Source organism: Crocodylus porosus, unplaced genomic scaffold (genome assembly GCF_001723895.1).
Source record: "Crocodylus porosus isolate Cpor-Errol unplaced genomic scaffold, CroPor_comp1, whole genome shotgun sequence".
Classification (NCBI taxonomy): Eukaryota; Metazoa; Chordata; order Crocodylia; family Crocodylidae; genus Crocodylus; species Crocodylus porosus.
Window position 1 is genome coordinate 982868 of NW_017728899.1, and position 17748 is coordinate 1000615.

The 17748-nt window shown below is 42.6% G+C and overlaps 1 protein-coding gene across 4 annotated transcripts in view; it reads right to left on the minus strand.

Annotated features, from left to right (window-relative positions):
* The window catches only part of FERMT2 (fermitin family member 2), an 86856-nt gene that overhangs the window by 25965 nt on the left and 43143 nt on the right, over nucleotides 1–17748 (minus strand). For all 4 annotated transcript variants that reach the window (XM_019556618.1, XM_019556620.1, XM_019556619.1 and 1 more), the window contains exon 3: nucleotides 8335–8469. In XM_019556618.1, coding sequence (XP_019412163.1) covers nucleotides 8335–8469 — 135 coding nt within the window. The remainder of the gene's footprint in view (nucleotides 1–8334; nucleotides 8470–17748) is intronic.

Genomic DNA, 17748 nt, shown 5'->3' on the forward strand with positions numbered 1-17748 from the left:
CATTGAACACCTTCAAGAGCAAATTGGATGCTTATCTTGCTGGGATCCTATGACCCCAGCTGACTTCCTGCCCTTTGGACGGGGGGCTGGATTCGATGATCTTCCAAGGTCCCTTTCAGCACTAATGTCTATGAAATCTATGAAACATAGTAATTCTCAATCAAGGTGTTATAGGGTGCCACACAATACTAGCACGTTAGGTATGCAAACACCTCCACATGCTTCACAGGATAAATCCAGAGATTTCAAAGAGGCATCAACAGCATCAAAAACATTCTGACCTGTTGTGGGCCGAATACTTAGCAACAGAGGAATTATTTTTCCCCGTAGTCAAAAAATGAGTGAAAGCAAAGAGCGAGAATTTTCCAAAGGGGCCCATGAGTCTAAAAAGGTTGAGAACCGCTAGCTTAAAACTACTCACCACTTTTCATGCCACCTTTTAAAAGTTGCTCCATTGTGGAATGGCAGCCTAAAAAACAGTCACTTTTATAGGGACACACTGATGCTCTAAGCACTCAAAATTTAACCAGATTTAAAGTGCAGGTGTGGTCAGAAGCGTAACTGTGTAAAGCTGGTGCCAACAACTTCAACTTCAACCAATCTACTCCTGGTATTCAGCTGGATCTGTCTGAACTGTCCCACATCCCTTTAAACTACTACTGGCAGTGCTGGGGAGACAATGCTCTCTCCAGCCCCACCAGTGGAGCTGAACTTTTGTGCTGTACAGGGAGAAGAATGCGGGTGACAGCAGAGGACCTGGCACAAGGGCATTTATAACACTGTAATTCCTTGAGGATTTCTGTATTCTCACAGCCCCAGGGAAAAAAGGATGGGAAGAAATATTCCTAAAGTACATGGAAATATTGCTGGCATCCCCTTGCAGGAACTGTGCATGGTGAGAGCCAACAGTTGCCTTGGTGCGGTATCTGCAACTGTGGAAGAGCTCTGCCGTCCCATCACGCCTGGGGCAACGCTGCAGTTCTCCTCTGCCTCAAAGACTGCGGGGTGAGGACAAGACACGCTCTTGAGGGATTTGCATAAAATTACATTCATACACACACAAGTTACAGCATTACTGTTGAGAGTCAAGCAAGCAAAATTTTGGAAAATGCAAGAATTCAGATTGCCTTAGTTACTTTAATTCAGCCCCCTCATGCAACCACAGTTGGCTAAGTCTTTAATTATGGGCTAATCAAATGATTATATAGTATTTTTTCCAGAGCAGCCTGGCCTCACTCAAAGTACAAAATGGGCGCAGGCCATATTTTGCTCTTCCTCATTGTTCACTAGGTGGTCTTGTGCATTTTAAACAGGAAATGCCAATGATTATTGGGGGCTATTTAAGAATATTTTGCGAGATGCCCCAAAACTTGTAATTTCACAATTGTGAAAGATTACCCTGGCAAAAAAAAGGGCCTGACTTTGAAGGCAAACCAGGAATTAGCCACAACAGCAATAGTTTGTAAGAAATGGGGGGGGGAAAAAGGAAGTTGAGGCTGACAGTAATGAAAATAAATGACAAATTATAGACAATGAATACAAGGATCCAAGGGAAAAAATATATGGCATGTAAAGGAAAGGAAAGCAAGGTAGAGCTTTCTGTTAAGTATATCCAAAGCAAACGGAACCAGACAACTGGAGTTTGTTACTAAAAGAAAACAGAAAAATTTATACTAGTAATGCAGAGAATGCCAAGATGTTCAAGAAATATTTCTGTTCTTTCTGTATTTCAGACAAAAAAAACCCTAATGACCTAGTCTTAGTCTTATCTTTTGAGGAGAAAATACATTCCATTTCAGCAGCTTACGAAGGAAGATGTTCAAGGAGCATGAGACATCTTAAATGGGCAGGCTGGATAACCTGCATCTCAAAAGCTTTAAAAGAACTGCTCAAAGAGCTCTCTCCACCAGTAATGCATATTTTCAAGAAGTAAATTAGAGCCTATCAGGCAGGTTCAGACCATAAGATGGTCTAAACAATTTTACACCTATCAACCTGACTTTGACCCTAGACAAAACAACACAACAGCCAATACAGGACTCTTCAGCAATAAAGAATTAATGGAGGGTAATTTAATTGATACTAATCAACATGAGTTTATGAGCAAGGCTCATCAGATTAATTTGAGATTATTTTACAGTGCGATCATAATACCAGTCTGATAAAGGTAATAGTGGGTGCATCTACACGTTCATTAATGTGCCATAGTTACTACACAATGAGTTTAGTACTTGGATACCCAAGTACTAAATCAATGTGCAGTAACTTGCACTGCCAAACAGTAGTGCTGCTGCACGGGGGTTTTTTTTGGACAGTAACTGCACAGTAGCCTAATACTACTGTGCAGTACTGTATTAGCATGGGTTTTGCCTGGCACGCTGCCATGCAGTGTTATTAGGCTACCGCAAAGTTAGCGTCTCGTATAGACACACCCAGCAGTCATTAAAACACTGTTTCCTGGCTTTGCAATGCCAGGCCACTGGTAGTGCCCACATCCCCCTGCTTCACCTATGGCAGCAAGAATCATGCCTGGTAGCTGCCTGAGATGGCTCTTCACAGAGTTTTTAAAACTGGTCTATGGCAGGGTATAGCCTGCAGAGTCAGATATTTGGGGGCAGGACTCACTGCTAAAGTCTGTGGTACAGAGCCATACTAGGGACGTGCTTTGGCAGTGTCGGGGCAGGCCATGGCCATGATAATCTCCATGTCTCCCTGAGCTGACACAGCACTGTTTGCCCCACCTCTGGAAGTGGATCTCAGGAGGATCCTGGCCCTGCAGCCTGGATCCAGCCCAGGGAGTCAGGCTTGTGTGACACCTCGGTTAAGCAAACACTTGTCTAGGATGGTTTGGACAGAGATGATCCCACCTTGAGCACAGAGTTGGATTAGATGAGCTCCCTGGGGCCCTTCCATCCCTACTTTTCTAGGAGTCTGAAAGTCCCATAAGGTATTTGAATGCACTACTGTATAACACAGATTATGCAACTAAAATGATACAAAAAATCACACACCAGATTCTTCACTAGTGGGGTGTCCATGTTATTTAATATTTTCAATACTTGGACAAAAATAAAGTAATAATAAAACAACTTATAGATCTAACATACAGTTTGGGGCATGGTAAATAAAGAAGATCTATCCTGACAGAGAGAGATTTGGATTTTATGGCAATCACCTGCTAGGAAGGTGGATTTGATTTAAATCAAATCAATTTAAATCACGATTTAAATCACTGGTCAGGAAGCTTCGATCTAATCACTGTGTTCTACAAAAGGTGCATTCTTGTTGTCTGAAATCCTCTATTCATTTAACTTCTTGAAACTTTGCACTTTTAGAGAGAGGAAAGGGCTTGACTCTGTGTACACAAACTTGCAGGGGGAGACAAGAGGGACGATGGGTGGGTAATCAGGTCTGTTATCTCGCATCTCCATACTCTGCTGTTAACAAGGATGTTCTCTCTGGAGACAAATGCAGTTTGAACTGCAATCAAGCATCACAGAGATGCGTAATGGGATCTTTTAGGCCAGGGATTGGCAACCCCTGGCACGCGTGCCAAGCATGGCATGCGAGGCCATTTTGCTCAGCATGCCACGGCCAGCCCTGGCTCTGGGTAGCTGCTGCCAGCGACAGAGCCTGGGCTGCTCCCAGCAGGGCTTGCAGCATCCCAGCTGCCTGCTGGGAGCAGCCTGGGCTCCCAGCTAGCAGCAGTTACCCAGAACCAGGGCTGGCTCCAGCTGGGAAGCTCCAAACAGCTGCACTGGGCTCCACAGCTCTGGCATCAGCTCCATGCTGGTGGCAACTGCATGGGCACCTCGTGGCAGACAGTAGGGCAGCACAGCCTGCCCCAAGGTACACACGCAGTCACCACCAGCACGGAGCAGATGCCAGAGCTGCGGAGCCCAGCGCAGCTGTTTGCAGCCTGCCTGCTGCTTGCTGCAGCTGCCCAGAGCCGGGGTTGGCTACAAACACCTGTGCGAGGCTCCGGAGCCCAGTCACCAGCTCTGTGCCAGGAGCAGGGGAGAGACTGGGACTGCGCTGCCTCAGGCCCGTCCCACACCACCAGGTCTGACGCGTAGGTACACGAGCTGGTACGGAGCTGATGCTGGGGCTCTGGAGCCCGGCACTGCTGTTTGGAGCCTCCTGGCTGCAGCTGGCCCTGGCTCTGGGGAGCTGCTGCCAGCCGGGAGCCTGGGCTGCTTCCAGCAGTTAGCTGGGATGCTGCAAGCCCTGCTGGGAGCAGCCTGGGCTCCAGCAGCTACCCAGAGCTGGGGTAGCTGCTGACAGCCACAGAGCCTGGGCTGGGATGCAGGGTCTTTGGGTGTGGGACAAGGGGCATAAGTAGGGCACCCTGCCATGTACCCCCTGCCCTCATTTTGTTTTTCTGGCATGCCAGCACTCTGGCACCTTCCAAGGTAGGCATTGTGGTGCTTTTTGGCACTCCAGCCAAAAACCGTTGCCTACCCCTTTTCTAGACTGAGCACTGAGTCTCACTGGGTAGGGTGGCTTTCTTTAATCTTTGCTAATCTATAGAGGAGCCTCTGGGAACCCCCATGAGATTGGGCCCTTAATATAGTCCATGGCCTGCTGTGACCCATTTATAAAACTTTTCTAAAAAGGTTACATGAATATATAGTTTCAAATAGTATATAATAAGAAGTTACAAACTGTATTCCATGATTATATCTGAGCTTTAACGTATCTTAAATTCAAACTATTTTTAGATAGGTTTTTTTTAATTTAAAAAAGCATCTTTAACAACCCTCTTCCCAAAATACAATTACATTTTTTTTTTAAATGTGATTTTAATTATTTATGGTTTTTAAATTGTTGATTTTTATCCACCCTGGCTGTTAGTGTGCAATCAATGTGTTTTCAAGAAGCCACGTATAAAGTCAAATATCTTTCGGGAACCTACATTATTTATTCTTAATTGGTCTTAAGACTCTGCTCTAGCAACCTATGACTGACAAAATCTGAGGAGGATTCACAGGGGATAATAAATGTGAGCTCCCAGTGAGATGATGTGGTTGCAGAACTTAATGCAGCCATTGCTGTACAAATAGGGATATTGAATAATACCTCTATAGCTGACACTACTGCTCTTGCACCCACACCTCAAGATGTTGAAAAATTGGAGAGGAATACTATTCAAATGATTAACTACAAAACCTTTTTTCTAGTAAGAGACTGGAGGAGCTCAATCTACTCATCTTATCAATGCGAAGGGCAGGAGGCAATTTGATAAGTACCTACATGAGAACCAAATTTGATAAGAGGGCTCCTCTGGCTATCAGACAGAGGTATAATAAGATTCAGTGGCTGGAAACTGAAATGAGAAAGATCAGAAATGAGGCACAAATAAGGTTAATTAACCACTTACTAAAGGTTGGGATGGCTTCCGTACCACCAGAAAAATTTAAATTAAAACTGAAAGCTTTTCTAAAAAATATGTTGTTTCAAGCTACTGGGCTCAAGGCAGGAACTCCTTTTGGAAAATCCCATGGCCCATGTTATACATAAAGTGAGACCAAATTGTCAAAACGATCTTTTCTCACTTTAAATCTATGAATCTCTTACTGCACACTATTTAAACCTTGCTCTGGAAAAGGCATTGCAACCTCTCAAAGGAGTTTGCTCTGATAAGTGTCCTACCCTACCTTCTGCTCGATTACACCAAGTTCTTAACAAACATTAATTGATTTTCACAACTCTGTATGCACATCCCTTAATCAGAGGTCACCCATACCCAGCCTGATTTTAAACATCTGCTCTAAAGCCTGGTGAAACTACACTCAAAAAGTCACTAGAATTTTTTATGTGGGCAAAATGATATATATCCCCCCAACATTTGTTCTCTAAAGCAGCTGAAATATTTTACCACCAACTTTCTAAAAAAATTTCAGCATGAAGCAAACAATGACATGGAACATTTCAGCCTCTGCAGTTGAAGTCAGGCAAACTTAAAGCCACCATAGGAACTTAAACTGGAAAGTGTCAGACAACTTTCTTTAAAGAGGTTGTTGTAACGGCTCTGTGTATAACAATTAAAATTTGGTTTTAATCGGCAGTTACCCAAACTACTAGTCAGGGTCCTTCAACATGCAAAACATATCTATATATAAACCCAAATCCATGGAATAAACAGAATCCACAATGTTAATTAATTTTATATTAAAACGCAGTAGCATAGAAATAACGTCAATACAGTATATAGGAGATTAAGAAACAACAGTTAACTAAAGGGAGAATATTCAAGTTAAAAATATGCATTTTCTATCAAATAGGATCTAATTTTTGTAGATCAGTATTAAATGAAGTCATTGCAAAGATAGTTTCATACGCTAAAGCAAAGGCAGAAAAGTAAAAAAAAAGTAATGTAGTTCAGAATATCTTGCTGAAGTATGAACACCTCATTTAATAAGACACTTTTGCACGTATTTTACAGAAAGTGCATCTTTACCCTAAGAGACACCCTTCCTAAGCACTGGTTTTAAATAGGCCAATTACTACATTTAAAGATGAAATACTAAACGAAAATTAAAATTGAGTTAAGCTTAGAAATATGTACTGAATGCTCTTACTAACCAGGCTGTTTAAATGTGTGGGAGGAAAGCATTCCAGAAATAAGTATTAACTAACTTGTTCAAAAAGACTGCTTTCTCTCCAGCCCTTCTTCGCTAACTGAGGAATTCATAATGCAACCAGTGAAAATCTGACACTCCTGGGACGTCTACTGGAATACTTCTAAGGTCTATCTGCCTGCTGGCTACTGGACACATGCAATTCCTAGCTTTAGTTTTCATTAGCCATTTACAGCTGGTTCTTTAGAATATTTAAATCAAGTTTTCTGATAAATTACACATTGATTTGTCAAAAATAAATGCACAGACAACATTTTATATAGAAATCTGCTGAGATGAACTCCCAAAATGCCAATCATATATTGTGATTTTTCAGCTCAAGAACACAGTCGGCATGATTGAAAATATAACTAATTATTTAAATACAATGCAATAACAATGAAGACTGCCAGACAGTTTCCAGGGGACACTCCCATTCTTTCTCTCTTTCCTCCCAACTCCAAAAGATCCATTGTCAATATTCCTGCCAGGTGCAGCTGCCTCTTAAGTTATTCAACATTTATGGACTTGATTATGTATGTGCTAGTTAAAAGATGAGAACATACTTCCAACACGGAAGGCATCAAGGATTTAAGGACCTCCTTCAAACCAGGTCCATACAGTTTTGCCTGGAACAACGCTAAACCTGGATATCTAAACATCTAAAAAGTGTATTTTTACCTCACTTCTTTACTAGTCTAAAGCCTCTGTTTCTTCTTGTAATAGAATTATCATATTGTCCTCTAGTATCTCCTTAAAGTCAATCAACAATGACATACCCGACTCAGAGAAGTCTTTTACTAACCAGTTGTCCCCATTTTCTACCCTTTGTTTGACTTATATGTAAGTCTTTTGGAATGTGTGCATGCAAATACTCAGTGCATATTATCAAGATTCGTTACAGGGCCATTCTAGGTCAAATAGTCTCATCTGACTGACTGGTGAGGTCATTTATTAAAGATACTGTATGGCTCTTTCAAACCCTGAACTCCCAAACATCACTATTGAGATGTGGTACAATAGCACATCTCAGGAACTGCAGTTTATATTTAACAGAATCTTAGTTCAAACCAGATTTGCCAATTATTTAACCATTAGAAAATCAGACAGAACAAAGAACATCAGGCTTTTGTATTAGCTGCAGACTTTAATATTAAAAATAATAAAGACTATTAAGATGAGCAGAAAGTGGCCAAAGCTTTGTAGAATCTGCTGAGAATAGAGAACACTGACCATTTGGTCTTTCATAATTCATACAAGAACAATTTCTGCACACACAGGCCAATATGCAACATATTTGTATAAAAGATTTAGAATGATCATATTGGACAAAAAGCTTGGAAATTCAAAGTTAAGAACGGTACCCTATTTAATTTGCCACAGAACATGGTGAGAAAGCGTATCAGTAACAAGATCCAAGTTCTACAAGGATCAAGTTCAACGGTTTTTATCTGTGTTTCATTATTTTATGACTGAAACAATCCTGAGAATGCATTCATAGTCACTGCAAAACATTATATAATCTTGGATGACTTTAGCAGAGTTTACTTGCAGTGCACCAAAATCAATTGATTAGGTGTGACCAGTACACATTTCCTTTTCACAGGGGCTCCAATATACATTTTTTGACTCTTCTTTCCTTTCCTTAGCACCTTTCCTCTCCCCGTTTCCATCCACCACTTCACACAACCAATGAAGATGCAACTAGACTCACCTGATCCTGGAGTGATTAACGGTCCCTCCAGTTCAAGTGCTTCATCTTCACACTGATCATCTAGCTTTTTCTTTTTTTTCTTTGTTGGATCTCTGGGTTTCCTCAAAAGAGAGAGTTCCTCTGGGTGTCTGATGTCTAGGGAGAAAAATCAAAACCATTTTTAAAATGGAAAAACACATGGCACGTAACCTAAAAATAGCTTATGTACTGGAGGAGTGGAGGGTAGTTAACACAGCACCAATCTTTAAAAAGGGGATTACAAGAAGGGCTCTAGGGAACTACAGATCAGTGAGAGCCTAACTTCTGCTCCTGGCTATCTGGTAGAACCCATAATAAAAATCAGGGTGGTCTACAACCATGTTGGTCAACCCCATGGGCCAGAGCTAGATAGATTCATAGATTGTAAGGCTGGAAGGGACCTTGGAAGATGATCAGGTCCATCATCTAGCATGGGGTCCTCTGGAAGCCACAGCAATAAATGCTGCCACTTCTCTCTCACTGACAAACGCAGACCCATGAGAAGCTCCACAAACCACATTCTGCCAGATGCTGAGCACCACTGGTCTATAACTTGGGTGAACAGGCCTTGTGAGGAAGAGTCAGCTTGCCTTTTGTAAATGGAGGTCATGCCTTACCGACCTACCAGAGCCCTTTGCGGGTATCAACAAGCATGTCGATAAAGGCCATTTGGTTAGTACAATGTACTTTGCCTTTCAAAAAGCTTTGGACAAAGTCCTGTACCAAAGGCTGTGGAGGAAATTGGGCCATCATGGAATTAGGGGCAAGGTCTGCTCATGGATCAGCAATTGGCTGAAGGACAGAAAAGGCCGTTATGCCACTGCATAAATCCCTGATACATTCACACCTTGAATGCCGTGTGCAGTTCTGGTGCCCCCTACCTCAAAGGATACCATAGATCTAGAAGAAGTACAGAGAAGGGTGACAAGGATGATCATATGGGCTTGAAGCAGCTTCTGTACGTGGAAAGTCTAAATAGACCAGGAATTTTTAGCTTCAGGAAAAGATGACAGTGATGGGGATATGATGGTGGCCTATAAAATAATGAATGGCGCACAGAAAGTAGAGAGAGATTACCATTTACCAACTCTCATAACATATCAGAACTAGGAGACATACAAGGAAGTCATTAGGAAGCAGGTTAAAAAGCTAACGAAAGCAAGTTTTGTTTGTTTGTTTTTACACACACTGTGCAATTAACTTATGGAACTCACTGCCACAAGATGACAATTTAACCATGTTCAAAATTCAGGCAGGACAGGTTAAGGGGTGGTTATTAAACAAGACAGTAGAGCTCCAGCCTCCAAATTAGGATTCAGCAGGCCTCAGCGTTGGAAGCTGTAAAGCAGAGTTATAGCAAGGATAGTTGTGAAGAGAGCTGAGACTGATGACAAATAAGTTGCAGCTGCTGTTACAGAGTAAAAGGAGCCAGTGGAGGAATGCAAAGAGAAGGGGTGACATGGTTAAAGGTGATGGGTTATACGTAATGATTCTTGGCAGGGATTTTTCTGCTGGTCACTGACAGGCTGAAGATGAATTTCATGCAAGCAGGTCAAGAGCAGTCCTCTGGGATGAACTCCCATTAGTTGGGCTAACTGATTTATACAGCGACCATGTCTTTCAGGTCCATAGTGCATCAGACTGAAACATTTTGAGTATTTATAACAAGCTGCTTGTTGTGACAAAACAGATTGATATTATTTTCAAATAATATTTTAATCTGGACTGGGTTAATTTTTAATAAGCGCTGAAATCTACATTTAGGCACTCAATAAAAGTCAGCTTGTTCACGTCAATGTGAACAATGAGCAATTGACAGTTTTCAAAAGAAAGTCAAGTTACTTATTTAGGTACCAGACTATGGATTTTAGAAGCCTGGCATTCAGCCACCCCTTCTTGAAAATTGTTATTTTCAAGGTAACGTTTCTATTTGCTCTTGGAAAATTTTTATGTTCTTTAAATATTAATGACAGATACATGATGCAGGTTTTTCATACACATTCTTATACCTCATTACAATCATGTCATTTAGGAAAAATCTATCAGCGTTTATGTCTGTAGCACATCCTTGGTCACAGGAGCATCCAGGACGCCCTTTGGCAGCCATGTAGCCCCTGCCCGGCTGCAGCCGTACCCTTGAATCTCGCCTGCTACACCTTGCTCTTAATGAAGGTTATAAAAGGGAGACTGCCCAAGTGAGCCTGAGCCTGTGTCAATCCCCACTGGGCCTCTCCTGGGTCCCCTCAGTCACAGTCTTGAGCCCCCAGGTTAGCAGGCCCTCTTAGCCTGTCTGTAGCCCACTGGGCACCTGTCTCCTTAAGGGCTCCTTGCTTCCCCTACACCGTGCCACGAGCCTTGCAGGTGTTTCCCTACACATCCCTTCCTGGACCCCTGGTCCTAGATACCGCCCCTTCCCTGGGCTCCTGGTCCTGCACACTGCCCCTTCCCTGGGCACATGGGCCCTCTGTGGGTTCAAAATAAAAGGCCACTTGCTTGCAAAACTCTGCCTTCCTCTGCCGAGGTAACCTTCCTCTGTTCCCGTGCCTGCAGGGTTGGTTATATAAACTCCAGTCCCTTCAGGAGCCCTACTGCCAGAAGCTCCTCACTTTGTGGCTGCCAGGGGGAGACTGCCTAACTGGCTCAGGCTCCAGAGTTATAAAGCTCCAGCCTAAGCCCTCTTCTGGTCAGGTGAGTCTCTCATTAGTCCCCTGTACCACTGGCAAGCAGCCTCGCAGGCTGCTAGCTCCCCTTGAAGGAGCAGACACATACCAGTGCCCTGCTACAATACCACTGTCTTCACTGTGCAAAAAAAGGGAGTAACAAAACCACATTTTTAAAAAGTTAAAGTTTTTGTCACAGAAACATGGCTGTGAAAGACATAGCTATTCATATATGATTTTATTTACTATGATTTTTTAATTTGTTCCGAGAAAAAAAAGAGGTGTTTTGGGACATTATACTTGCTTCAGACCAGCTTGCTGGAGAGAGACAAACATGAAACTTTTTCTACAAAGTGCTAATATACAAAGACAGCTTGTTTTGACAAAAAGTAAGAACATACAACCCTAGGGAAGGACTTCAGGTAGCAGTGTCAGGCAAGCCTGTACCAGAGCTGAGGATTTACAGATCACCTACTGAAACACAAATAAAAATGTGCTCCTTCATCAGTAAGAGTGACCAGAATCCAGAAAGGTTTTTCTCAGAGGGGAGAAAATGATGTAATTTGACGACTATTTTTTAAAAAAAGACCTATTATTTGATTTAAAGGGATAGCATCAATTGGTATTATTGGATGTGACAAATACTCAAATTTCATTTTTCTGATATTAAAAAGGATGCATGATATGACCTAAATTAAAAAGAAATCCCTTAAAATATGCAGCAGTTTTCCTTTTTTGTTGATATTTATATACAACCTTTTCAGCTATTCCCCCCCCCAGCCAAACTGAAGATATGAATGAGATGTATCAATAGTCAGAATACTAGTTTTAGCTAGCCTGTCAGTCATCTACTCACAACTGGGCAGGGTTAAGTGACATGTTAATTAAGGAATGGCAACCAGTCTGTATTTGCATTACCAGAAATGGACCTGCAATACTGAGGAATTGTAGAAATAGCAATAATACCAGCATAGCCAGAAGAAGTGTTGAACCCAAAGCAACCAACAACAAAAACGTACACATTACATAACATATACATTCCAGACCAGAAACACCAATACACTGGAGGATACTGGTGCTTCCGTATGCTCATGTCTGTCCGTACGCAGCTCTAACTGGGAAAATGGGTCTATAATGAAATTCGTATTTGCTGGAGCTTGGATTAAACTGTAAACAGGCTGGATGCAATCCAGGTCCCCTTGCTGACACTGAAAAAACAAAACTCTGTCTAATACTGTACAAGTTATACGGGATTGATATTTAAGAACCTGACCTGGAAAATCATTTACCTGGGCAAGAATCCATTTTACTGTGATGATGAAAGCCCACAGAATCCTGATCTAGAAGGTCTAAAATATGACTTGTATTAAAAAAAGAATATTATCAACTACACTTAGAAATCTGGAAACTAGGGTTTCAAGGCTAGTTACCTGTGTTTTTGACTCCTTTTGTTTTTAACTCGTGTCGGCATATTCCATGCGACAATGGCTAATTATATGAAGACAGCGCTATGTAAGATATGGTCGATAAGGAGTAAGGAAAGCAAAATACACAATTTCTACCACCACCTGCTCTCTTCATGAGCAGGTCTTGTAGTCTGTAGGTTTTAAAATACCTAATGGAGGTACCTGGTATGGTTTCACTGTTTTCAACCTATTCGTTAATCCACTTCAATTTGGGCAGCTCACAGGTGTTAACTGAAAGCTCACCCTTAAACAGCTTCAAAGACAAGTAGAATAAAGCTACTGATGATGTTCTTTAGAGGAATCCCATAGTCCACTGCCTGAAACCTGCTATTCCATTATTTGCACTGACAGCAAGCTACTGGCCTGCGAACATAGGCCCTCTGGATCTATTTTTATGACTTCCAGGTAAACACGGCTAAGTACAGCCAGTCAAAAAGCCTGCAGCTGAATCAGTTCAACCACCACAGCTTAGTCTAAGCTACATAGATTGAACCGATAAACAAAGTGAACAGATGTTCACTTTTGGATTCTGGAAATGCAGCCATATGCCTGCAGTGGCTCAGGCCAGCAGCCCGGGGGGGGCACGCTAGAGCATACCTCCCTGCTGGGCTGAAGCAGACAGCTTGAGCCAAGGCTAGCCTGCCCATTTTGTGAGCGGGGATTTGCGGGAGAGGTGCAAAGCACCCTGGGATGCTGGAGGACTGTGAGTTAACTTGAATCTGGAGGGAATCTGGGACAGAAGTTTAATAAACCAAATTTCAGCTAAATCAGTTCAGTCTGATACTACATCCACCCAGGTTGATCTGAAGCCGGTTTTGGCCATTTCAAAAGTGGTTTATATGCACTGAACTTCTGTTGCGTTACAGATATGAACTGGTTTCCGATCACTAATATCAGTTCATGTGTTATTTCGGTCCCTAGCTCTGTGGTTTTGCTGGACTTCTTTTTGTCCCTAGAAAGCTACCTTCCTAACTCCCATGTCTGTGAACTGAACGTAGTCCAGCAGTGATGTTTTCCTGACTATACCTATGCATAGACTTGAACAACATCCACGCCGATTCATCTCCTTATGCGTTAACTCAAGAACAAACAAAACTTCAAATGTCAAATTCAATTTTACTGCAGATTGTTTGGATACTCTGTAAGGAGAACGGTTTATAAGAAAACCTCACACAGGAGAATTGCTGCGGAACAGGAAAAGGAAGGAACTAAGAACGAGACAAAGGCCAGGAAGGGGAAGGCTTAGAAACAAATGACTGAAGTAGTTTCAATATTACAGCATGAGCATATTCTCCGAACAAGAGGGATGCTAAATGAAACAGTAAATAACGATGCTAATAAACTAAATGTTAAATGGGTCATATTATACCCCTGATCTTTTCTGCAGTCTTTCCATTTACAGAAGCAGGAATTTGCTGTGGATCTGTGTACAATGTATAACCTCAACCAGAGGAATATAAAGCTTGGATTTGGGCCTCATCACATAATGCACTGGACACATTTGAACCGCACACCAAGACAGATGCACTTCCTATACTGCTGGTTAGCATCTGCACATATGGACATACATTATCCATGTCTGTGAAAAACTACTAGTGGAGCATTAGGATAAAACTTAACAAAAACCCCTCGCAGGGACACACTGCAAGCCAAGTGCACAGTGTTTGCTTTACGCTATTAGTAATACGTGAGAAACAGATGGCTACTGTAGTCTAGACAGACGTGTCTGATTTTCTCTGCTTTGGAGTGTGTCATCCCCCAAACTGCTCCTGTCAAACCCAAATCTTTCACTGAAGAGCTGGTGCTATCTTACTTTTATCATAGTAATAAAGACTGAGTTATGGCCTCTGCACTCTATAATTTAAGTTTAGAGTTATTATGATGCAAATGGAGATTTCCCCCTGAAAAAAAAACAACTGCCCCACACAAAACCCAGCAAATAACATCAATATAAAAAATAAAGGTAAAAATTATGCACATCAGTAACCTAGTAACCTGGAATAAAATTATATTGCATTTATCCACATAAAACTGCCTTTATTGGGTTGTCTCGAAATGTAGTGCTTGTACATTATTTGTATTTTTGTTTAAGCTATGAACCCAGTGACAGGATAGACCACATTTCCTCTGAGCAGTTGTGGCTCTTTGTGCCAATAACTCAAGAATTAAAGCATCCAGAACAGCGATCTGATCAGTTCTGAAGAAGCTGTTCTGTTCTATGATGTTAATCTAAAGATTAAGAGTTCCCTGTAGCACATGTTGGTAGCATCATCACTGCTGTTACACAAGTCTATTGTGCTAAGAGTATTTTAAAATCTGAATTACGCTTGTACTGTAAGCTGATAACGTTGAGGATCTGACCGAGACAACATTCTCTGACGACATAGCAACTTTACCAGCAGGGCCCTCCATGCTCTGCTACAGCGCCAGGTTATTAATCTAGGCATGTCTCAAACACTGTCACAAAACAGACCCCCGTTAGATGGTGACAGTCCCAAACCTCCGTATACCCTATCTGTAACAATGCAAGAAGGTGGCACGAACTATTGTGACTGCTTGGAAGGAAGATTAGTGAAGTGTGTATGTACCTGAATGGTCTAACTTTTTATCTTTTTTCAAAAAGGCAAAATCACAATGTTCACTTTTGCTCTTTGCTTCCATCAGCTGCCAGATGTTCTAGTCTTGCCTCCCGCCCCCCCAGTTTGCTTGATTTAAATCTCCTCAGGTTTTATGTTGGCTATATACTTAAATGCTATTGTAATTCAAATAAATGAATGAGTCTATTTTACCAAAATAAAAAATACATTTTATGCCCTCTGACAACAGTTACATTCACCACCACTGCATAACTGTGAGCAACACATGCAGGCATGGCTTTATTTAAAAATAAGACACAAATGCATATAACACTGTTATTGAAAATCTGCTGCAATAGCCAAGATTGTTGTGCAAGAAACATCAGTGCAAGAAACATCAGTGCAATTAAGGAAGAGGCAGCATAATATGAAGTTGCCTTAATGTTTCTGCAAATTTTATATTCCTATGCTTATTTATGGTATGTTAACAACTGAAACTCTGCCTCAAGTTAAGCTATTCAAATGTAATTCAAGTGACAGAGACAACAGAGAGGTGGGCTACAGGCCAACCTCAGCTCCTGAAAGAAATCTGTTTTGGAAGTTCACCAAGTTTTACCATCTGATTTCAAAGCAAGTTTTTATAGCTCTTTCTAAATTGCTTACAAAGCTATCTTCAGATAGAAAGACTACAAAGATTGCATATTGAAAATTATAATGCAGCTGCCTTAAAAATGTTCAAAGGAGAGCTAGTAAAAGGCAACTGCTGTCCTGCATCATTAGACTGCTGACAACCATTATACCCATTTCTCTGCAGGCTCGGAAGTTTTGCACTGACAAACCACAAATGCTACAGAAATTTTAGTCCATTAGATATGTTTTTCCCCACCACAGAACCTGTAATGGCTTCAGTGTGAATGCTAAGCACAGTATTTTTTAAAACAAATGATGGAAAAGGGGCTTTATGTGAAGAAAGAGCTCATTACACAGCTTTAAATTTCTATACAAGAATCAGAAGTATGGAAAAATAGATCTAGACAGTGACAACCAAGCAGTAGGTTTTGTGCATTTTACTGAAGTACTTTTTAATTACTTAGTAAATTATTGGTGGAAAAAAAAGTTCACCACATGATTAATAGGTTTACAAAGGATCTTAAAACATGCTTTGAATAAAAAGACAGTCTTGGAAAACATGTTGCTTAGTTTTTATAGTTAAAGCAAAGAAATTCCACAGGTTTAAGGACTACCAGATGGTAATGCTCTAGTAAATTAGAAACTGAGTCAAGGAGTTACTATTAGCTCCAGATTTTCTATTTTAGTTAGATAGAGGAAGAGACATTCCCTTAAAGGACAGTAGTGGGAGAACACAATTTAAGCCTCCAAGCAGGTTTGCACTTTTAGCAAAGTTTCACGTCAGTTGACTGGCTAAAATGCTGGAAACATTTGCTGTTAAGTACACCCAGTGCATGGGGTAATGTATCTCAAGCCAAGGTGTTGTTCTTGGTGAGAAATTCACAACTGAAAATTAACTGGACTTGGGCAGTTTATTTTAGGGGAAGCAGGATCTAGCTGGCAAAGAATCACTCTGATGACACAACCTTCTAGCGAAATACTGCTTCTAGAAAAGAAATGCCAGAGGGTTTATTTCCCTTCCCACCCCCAGAAGAAGCTGGAGCAAAAGGTTTAGTACAGTGGTCCCCAACCAGTTGATCATGATCGACTGGTCAATCGCAGAGCCTCTTCTGGTGGATCCTGGGCTGGGGGGAGCTGAGTGCCCGCCCATGCACGCACACATCCCCCACCACTAGCCCAACAAGTCAATCTGTTGGGGGAGGGAAGAGGAAGGGGCCAGATCGAGGCCCCCACAGTGTGGGATGGATGGTGTGGCTCAGCCAGGAGAAGGGGAAGGTGAGCGGGGCCCCAGTCTGGCTGGGTGCTGGGAGGACTGGAGCCTGGCAGGCTCCTCCAGGGGCACAGGAGGGGGTGTGTGTGGGGGGAAAAACCCACTCCCGCTGCTGGGCACACCCAGCCGGAGGCCCTAGAGGCACATGCTCCCCCAACTCTGCATGGAGTGGAGGCGGCTGCCACTGCCCGCTGTGCCTCAAGCCCCACTGCATCTGGCCATGTGCACATGTGGTTCAGCACAGCAGCAGGACCCATGTGGCTTCAGGCTGCAAGAGCAGCCGCCTCCGCCCCATGCACATATGGGGGGCGGCATGTGCCCCCCCAAATGCAGGGCAGTGTGGACAGCTGCAGCAGCGGTGAGGGAAGGAATGGGGCTGGGGCAGGCCCTGCACAGCAGGGCGGGGCGTGGGACTGAGCCGCGAGTGGCTCATCCAGGGGGCATGTGCCCCCAGATCTGCACGTGGGGCAAGGCTGGCTTCTGCTGCAGGCTGAGGCCAGGCTCTTTCTGGTGGGGGCAGTGGGACACGCTGTGCTCAGACCACTGCAGCCACCCAAAAATTCACTATACACCCCCCGACCCTCCGCCCAGCACAGCTGCCACCCACCCGGAGCACAGCCCAGACCAGCCCAACCCCTCCTTGGAAGGTTAAAAGGCTCTGGGCTCAGGTCTGTACAGATGCTGTTAGGTTGTACTATTCTCTAGTGCATCTCTGACTTAAATTAGTTTGCAAGAGGAACACTTTTAAAATGATACAATTTGACCCAGAAGCCTGAAGGGGAAACTAAAGTAAC